At 35.9% G+C, this 8,792-nt stretch overlaps 1 protein-coding gene across 3 annotated transcripts in view; it reads left to right on the top strand.

The window, feature by feature from the left end:
- Positions 1-8,486, top strand: part of LOC117415820 (protein O-mannosyl-transferase TMTC2-like) — a 101,405-nt gene extending 92,919 nt beyond the window's left edge. For all 3 annotated transcript variants that reach the window (XM_034026656.3, XM_034026657.3, XM_059027570.1), the window contains one exon: positions 5,112-8,486. In XM_034026656.3, coding sequence (XP_033882547.1) covers positions 5,112-5,321 — 210 coding nt within the window. In that variant the 3' untranslated portion in view covers positions 5,322-8,486. The remainder of the gene's footprint in view (positions 1-5,111) is intronic.
- The last annotated feature ends 306 nt before the right edge of the window (positions 8,487-8,792 follow it).

Raw genomic sequence — 8,792 nt, forward strand, 5'->3', positions numbered from 1 at the left:
TCTGAACTGCGAGCTAAGTAGATAATCAGCAGGGCAGTTGCTGCAGAAGAGTTTGGTGGCAGCAGAACAGCATGCACTGTAGCAAAGCATGTCTGGACTGCCTCTACCTAATTGGAGTGCTTCATTTGTATTAAGACTGACCATATGTGCATTTAGGAGGTTAAGAATTAGGCGTTGCAAGTCTGATTGCACACTTGATCAGATTAGTAAAGTCTTGCATGCTGACTATACCTGTACTTGTAAGTGAATTGCAGATACTGCTGTCACTAGTTCCTATAATTTACTGCTCTTCGTGCCTTTTAATTAATATCGTTGTGTGCCTCGAGTGGTTCTGAGGATATTTTTTTTATTTTCATGCTCTGTATTTTTCCTTTGGATCATGGACTAGGCATTATTATTATTATTATTATTATTATTATTATTATTATTATTATTATTATTATTATTATTATTATTATTATTTATTTCTTAGCAGACGCCCTTATCCAGGGCGACTTACAATCGTAAGCAAATACATTTCAAGTGTTACAATACAAGTAATACAATAAGAGCAAGAATACAATAACTTTTGTTCAAGCATGCATGTACACCCACAGGAATTACGAACATATAGTCATAGGGTCTAGAAGTATATAAGATCCAATAATTTTTAGTTGCAAAATGTATAATGTTGTTCTTTCCCAAGGGGGTTATATTATATAATCTGTTGTTAATTACCCGGGGAACCTTTCTGATCACACCTAGCTAGGGGTTTCAAAACTAACAAGGGCTTTTTCACTTGAAATGCATCAGTTTTTATTTGGAAGATGTTTATTTAATTCATAGCAAAATAAAAAAAAACTAATTGTCACTTTGATGTGATCTTTCACAACTAGATGAAATAATGCAATCTGAAGATGTATTATTTTTATTTTAATGATATTTAATCTAACAGTTGGGTCAACCTATAAGGAAAAGCCAGCCCTCATTCCCTTTGCTCATTTTGATAATCCAGTTGGAAATAAAGCACTGAGAGTCTTGAGCTGAAGGTGTAACTCAAGCATTGCAAAATGACTGAAAATAGCTGGGGGCACATTCATTACATTAATGATATATTACCAAACACTGCTATGTTTAGTATGCTAAACTAGATGTTGTATTTACTGGCAATTACATTCCCATTAATTCAGGTCCAATGTATCACCTTTGCTGCTACCTCATCACACATTATGGCAGCAGTGTGGAGTAGTGGTTAGGACTCTTGACTGGAGGGTCGTGGGTTCAATCCCTAGTAGGGGACACTGCTGCTGTACCCTTGAGCAAGGTACTTTACCTAGATTGCTCCAGTAAAAACCCAACTGTAAAAATGGGTAATTGTATGTAAAAATAATGTGATATCTTGTAACAATTGTAAGTCGCCCTGGATAAGGGCGTCTGCTAAGAAATAAATAAAAAAACATAATTATTATTATTTTTTTATTTTTTATTTCTTTGCCTGAAAACACACATTAGTAACTTTGCTGAAAAGATTTCAAATATCAGGTCCTCAATGAAGTGAGTGATCAATATTGAGTTACATTTTATCATGCGTATGATATAAACTTCTGTCCTAGGAAGGAAATGAAGTCATGTGCTTTCTGCTTGTCCTCAGTGAAGCTGTAGGTTGTGTCATTTGTAATACTCTGTGCAGCAAAAAACACTTGTAACTTATCTGCCCAGAGAATGGCTCACTTGAAAAGTTTGAGGCATCTGTATTCAGCAAATCTACTGCCTGTGTTGCAGAAGTGGCAGCATGCAGGCTACAGGGAGACACGTTCAGATGAGAACTGTGGCAAACCCTAAACCTTGTTTTCTGCAACCTTAAAATAAAATGATGCTTCAGCCTGTGTCACCAAAATAATCAAAGAATACAGCTGTGTAAATGTGGCAAATTACACTACACTTGAACGAGCGTTTAGAGTCGTAGAAGGCACACATTCGTTTTGCACAAACAGTAATGCTTTGTTATTTTGTAACCCCATATTATTAACCCCAATGGAAATGTTGTACTTGGCAAAGAGTAAGAAAGTACTGTATTACTTACACCAATCATAGAACTCCTTAAGCATTCTAGGGACAGTCAGACACAGCCAGAACCGGTAAGTGCTTCCTCTAAGTTCAGCACCATATGCTGGATGTTGTCCCAGATTTCCTGCCTTTAGGGGCATCCACTTTCCCCACTGCCGAAGAAGTCGTGCCAGTGCAACCTAGCTCAGTATTCTCCTCTCACTCCCACATTTAAGGTCCTTGAAGTGCGTGAGCTGTCAACACACTAAAGCACTGTACTACATGAAACTATTGCACCAGTTATTTTAGTAAATATTTTAAGTGCACTCATTTGTTATGCTTCCTAACTGAAAACTAATACAAAATATCCTTATTATTCTTTGATGTAATACGCATGCTAATAGGCTGTAATCGCTGTTTTGAGACACTGCTTTACAGATCATTACCTTCAGCGTTACTTTAGGGAGAAGATTGCTGCTGATGATTTTCTGCTCTGTGATAATTTCACGTTGATCTTGAGGATGGGTGCTTTCTATTGATAACTCAGGTACATTTTAATTATGCATCCTTGATTAATGCATAAGAACACACGTGGCCATATACCACCTATGTTCTGACATTTTGGAGTTATGGGCAAACACGTTTTTGCTAATGCAAATTATGAACAAACATCACCTTTTATAGCATTGTTACTAAAACTCAAGCTACTTTTTCAATCAATGCTTTAGGCTGGCTACACAAGACTCACTATTTGCCATTGGTACATTATATGGTACCATTGGGAATCTATGTATTAACTTTCCTGTATAGTTTTTATTGCCAGTAGCTTACAGTACTTGAATCATGCTTATATTATTAATTAGTCATTTAGCAGACACTTTTATCCAAAACGACTTACCAAGACTAGGGGGTGAACTATGAAGCTCACTAACATGGTAAAAATATACTGATAAAGCAAACATGGATGACACCATAGTTTTTGACAGTGACACCAATATGTGGATTCTTTATACTGTCCTGGCGTGATTGAATCTAGTTGTGTGTAGGTAAAGTAGACAAACTGAAAACGTTTCGGGGATTGTCATCCTGTTTTTGGCAGCTTGATTGAATAACAGAAAGTGTCGTGGGTCACAAAGTGGCAAAGTACTTCTTGATTGAATCTATCGCTGTGAGCAATGCCAAAGCAGCCGGTTCATCTAGATTTTGGTAGCTTCTTCTGTGTAAAAGTTTGTGTCTGTTTACCTCGTTCTACTAAGCAGCATATTTTCAGTTTTTGTTTTTTCTTGTGCTTACTCTGCTGTCAGTACAGTCCTCTCTTCAATAATTCCTGTTTGACCAAACAGCTTGTATTACATTTATGTCTAGCCTGAGCAAGCCCAGAGACTGCAGATCATAGTGACGTCACCCCAATTCAGTGGTGTCTGCTCTTATCATTTCATTGATTGCTGCTAACATGAAAATTAAGCAGCAAATATCTCAAATTTAGAGGGGAAGGGTGCAGATGCATTTATTCCGGTTTTACACGTCGTAAAAAGGGAATTCACTTTAAAGGTTGCACACCATTTTTTTCCCAATGGCTTTTGCAGGAAAAGACACCAAGGTGGACTGCTCACTTCAAAGGGCCCTGTGAAATCTGCAGTTACAAAGAGATTCTCATGATCTGAAGAATGCTTTTGACATTAAACACCATAAACTGCAGTACTATACTATGTTTCATCAACATTCAAATTTTACAAATTTAGTATGCGTATTTTGAAAGATCAGCAAAATGCGTATGTGCAAAGTGTAGGGTTATTTTTGTATTCAGTCATGTTGGTTGCTGACCATTATAGTTGAGTAGCCAAAAAGAAACTTTTTTTGTGAAAAGGAAACATTTATTAAGGAATTCAAAATAAATTACCTCACAATGGCGAGGGCTTGTTGACAGGGAGGCCCATTAACAAAAAATGGAAAGAATGACTATTCAGACAAAATATTTTCTCTAACATTGCTTACTATATATGGTATACTTGTCTGCCTTTCCTGTTATCCAAAGAAAACGTCCACTGTATTGTATTGATTGAATGATTTATTACAAATATGAATAGCTGGTTGCCCTTTAAGTATCCCCAAACCGGAAGTTTAAAAGTGTATCATCAGAGCCTGTCTTGTTTGTTTGAATTAACATCTGGAACTTTTATTAGATTGAATTAACATCCGGAACTAACATTAGATCTTTCAGTTGCACATTTGCTTACAAAACCGAAAGCTCTTCCATAAGGAAATCGTTGTGTTGATGGTGGAAGTCTTGTGTTTCTGCCTTAAGTCTTAATTAGGGGACTTTTTTTTTAATTGCTTCTTGATGAGGAATTTGTTTGCTAAATCATAGCAAAGTGCAACATCATAAAGTGAATACTATGTCACAGATATTGTAGTCAGACGCATACTATTTTGTATGAATTGACATAATGAAATAAGATTAAGTCCCATGAGTGTACTGTTATTATTATTTATTTACAAGATATCACATTATTTTCCATACAATTTTTTTTTTTTTTACACCTTATTTTTACATAAATTACCCATTTATACAGTTGGGTTTTTACAGGAGAAATCTAGGTAAAGTACCTTGCTCAAGGGTACAGCAGCAGTGTCCCCCACCTGGGATCGAACCCACAAACCGCCGGTTAAGAGTCCAGAGCCCTAACCACTATTCCACACTGCTGCTGTGTTGTGGTCTGCAGGATATCCATGGAAACCAGAGGCTGTATATCTATCTACTCAAAGCTGAATAAAGAAACTTGTGTGGGTGGTTTTGTTAAAATGTAGAATGGATTGCAAATGAAGGTCCTTCCTTTGTGAATAAATTATACATTTAGTGTCAAAGAACAGGAAAAGCACTGATATGCTTTCTTCATATAGGATTTTAAATCCTATACTATAAACTAATAAGATTTATTTTATTTAACTATTTATTAATTTTAAGTCATGACAAAATGTAGACAGCGCCACACTAGGTGACCCAAGAAATGGCCAATACATGCCTTTAAATCCCTTTCTAAATATTGTCTAATAATAATAACAGTACATGATTTATTTTCTTTCAGTATCCAGCTGCCTTGATGAACCTTGGGGCCATCCTCCATCTCAATGGAAAACTGCAAGAGGCAGAAGTGAATTACCTGCAAGCTCTTCAACTCAAACTAGATGACACGATCACTCAGTCCAACCTTCGCAAACTGTGGAACATCATGGAGAAACAAGGGCTAAAGACTTTGGGCACATCGACGGGCTTTGAAGTTGAACATTATCCATGAAATCAAGAGAGGAAAACAACATATACAAAAAAACAGGAAGCCACATGGTGGAAATCATGTGTTAAACTGGCCCTCTGAGGTGTTAAAATAGTCCTTTCTAATGAGTTCTTTCCATGTGATACAGTATCTGAAGACGGTTCCTCATGTTAAATTAACGGTTAAAGACTTTATTAAGAAGCTTCCCAGGAACTGTGTGTAAAACGGGAGCACTTAACTTGAAGCAGGACATTGCTTCATACTTAAAATCTTGTTGTAAAGCTGATATGGATTTGCAATCGTTGTTTAGTTCTCTTGAGACATTGAGCCGTCCAGGGACGGTGCATGTGTATACAAAAACAGTGAGAGCTTATATTAAACCCCCAGGCGTGCAATAGTAAACATAGGTTTGTGTCTGTAGTTTGCTAAATTAATCCCAAAAGCTGTGGTTTCATGATGTCAATAGATAGCTTTTCAATTTGATGGTTTTCATTGACATTGCCAAGCCTTTACACCAGGGCTTCCCAACCCTGGTCCTGGGGACCCCCTATGTCTTCTGGTTTTCATTCCAACTTAGCTCTCAGTTACTTAACTTGACCCTTAATTGAACTAATAATTTGCTTAATTAGACCTTTTTAATTGTTCTCAGCTCCTAAAAAGTTGAAAAGCATAATATTATTACATTTACTGCCATGTTACATTTACTGTGAACATTTGATACCTACCAGTCCTCCAGTGGTATGACATTGGCCTAGACAAAATGGAAGATAGTCCAGAATATTCTTAAGATAAAACAATTCTGTTGTGAAGAAAGGAACTCATCTAGCCATGTTTGGTACACATTTGTATGGATTTTCTTTCTCACAAAATGGTTGCTTTATAAATTAAAAGAAATGATTAATGCCATACTATGAGGTTTAAAAGTTTTAGAGACAGGAGATATGTACAGGAGATTAAAGTAAAAACAGATGTTTTGCTATGGTCAGGTATTACAGTCTGATTTGACACTGCACCCTGAAATATTATTTTTTTTAAAAATTATAAATACAAAAAATAATCCTGGGTATTATCACTTCACTTAAATATGTATTAAGTCATAATGTTGAAATGGGAATTTGTAGGACATGTGCCTCTGTTCACACATGCAAGCAATGGGGGTTTGCTGGGTCTATGAAGCTGAAGGATTAACCTCTATCCTTATGTACTGTCAGATATATTCATGTCTACTTTGCTTAAAACTTGATTATAGTAGAGTCTAAAGCCATGACTGAATACAGTTCTAACCAAATGACTATTACACTCATTTCATAATGCACAAATCATATAACTATTCTGGGTTTGTTTAAATGTATTTTTCTTTTTCATTATTGTCAAATCCTTGTATTCCTGTGTATAAAAACAAAACACACTTTAATATATAAAGCCATCTGCATGTATATCGCAGCCACAATTAGTCAAATTGATCAAGGGCAGTGAATCTTCAAGGAGGGAACGGAAAAAAAAAATGTTCAAATGGTTTCCCAGCATTTAACTTATTATTATGGTCCCCTCGATTATGAAAGTAACCAGTTTTGCTAACGCCTCTGTTTTCATCACAGCAATAGATCTTCATTTGATACTGTTTGATCTGCAGCTGGCATCAATGACAACTCGCGAAATGAGACTGGTTGAAATATATGAATGGTCCCTTTTGAATTCCCCACTACTGTGCCCTTTGGAATGCATAATCTTGGCATTATATTAGCAACTGTACAGAATACCTTCTACTGTATGTATATGCCATAGTCACTGTTGTGTGGTTCTATTTTATTTATTTATTATACCCAATGTACAAAGAGCTAAAAAAAAAACAAAAAAACAATTCCAGCTCTTATAAAAGTTTACCAAAGTAAAACTACAGTGAAAGGGTGTTAAAACATAGGTGGGCATTGTAAAGAATAGCAGGGTAGGTTAAAGCATATTAATAAACAGGACAAAACAGGGTAAACTGTAGTAAACCATAGGAAAAGCATGGTAGAACTGTAAAAATACCATGCAAAAATACTATGGCAAACTTTTATAAGGGAGTATATCTTACAGAATATATATTGTCATGATACTGTATTTATTTTCGAAGCCACAGTATAAAAGGACAAAATGTACCTATTTCTTCATGCAGATATTTAAATGCTGCACATCCACCACATTCCTGCATTCTACTTAAAGAGGTCACCTGAAGTAAAGCAGCACAGACTTGTATATACCGGTAATTGAAATATAAATCTGCACAAAGCAGAAACGTGTGAACCCTTGGAAAAGCAGCAGTTGGTTATGGTACTGAAAGCATGTGATGGCGATTTGGTAAGAATTCTTTTCTTAGCTCTATGTACTTACATGTGCCTGCAGTGAACCACAATCCTGCCACAGATACAAATAAATAAGAAGCAGGTAAACCTAAATAATTTAATCTCTGCATAGAAAATACCTTAATGGTTCTCATGTTTAGGATTTATGTTGTTTTGGTTAGTTCATTGTACTTGACGGGACAGCTGCAGCTTTGATTGAACATTTTGTTGTTTAGAATTACAATTCCCCATTGTCACATCCAGTGTTACGCTCTCATGATTACAGTAAGCATGCTCATAGCACTATTATTAGAAGGTCATGTATGCCCGATATATGATATAGTGCAGAATTGTTTGTGCTTCCTATTCCTTGAACTTTGTGTGGCTTTTAGAGTTAATACATGCTTTCTACTTCAAAAGGAACATCGAATTTTCATGTGTGGTTGTAGAAATGGTTGAGTCAATGTGGACACTGCGTTTTCCGTAGCAATGATAGCTGGGTCTGTCACAAAGTAAAACATTTGACCTATCCTGTGCTTCGCTCTGCTTCAATATAACATGCTAATTCTACTTGTGGAGAAGCTATTTATATATATTAAAAAAAAAAAAGTTAGCCATTACAATATGTGTCTCTGCTCAGGGATCTCAAATGCTGGGTTATTGCAGACAGTGCGTAAAGGAGCACATGGTAAGTTTACTAAATTCAAAGTTTTATTTTTGGAAAATTGTTGTATTTGTATAAATAAATTAGATTTGTAGGCTTTCCTTTTGTAAGATAAGAACAAATAATTATGTGCCAGATTAGATTTTCACAGATTTCACAGATGTTCTTTTTCCACAATAAAGCAATGGTAACTTGCATTCACATTAAGACTGTGATTATTCATTATGGTAATATTTATAACATTCATTAGCAGCACATGTTTAGTACTGCTGGTATCTTCTGATGCATGGATTCAAATTAACACTTATATGCAAATGCATCCAGTTCCACACTACTGAAAAAGACTTGTAGTCTGAACAAGACTGCAAAACAGTATGGGTATAATAAGATTTCTTGCAGTATAATGCTGTATTGTTCTTATGGGCAGTATTCATTTAGAGCTGTTCCTCTGGTGAGAACATGTTCTGTGTATTTTGGAGGCAAGCCCAAGCTATTAGAGGTCCTAAG

Source organism: Acipenser ruthenus, chromosome 7 (genome assembly GCF_902713425.1).
Source record: "Acipenser ruthenus chromosome 7, fAciRut3.2 maternal haplotype, whole genome shotgun sequence".
Lineage (NCBI taxonomy): Eukaryota > Metazoa > Chordata > Actinopteri > Acipenseriformes > Acipenseridae > Acipenser > Acipenser ruthenus.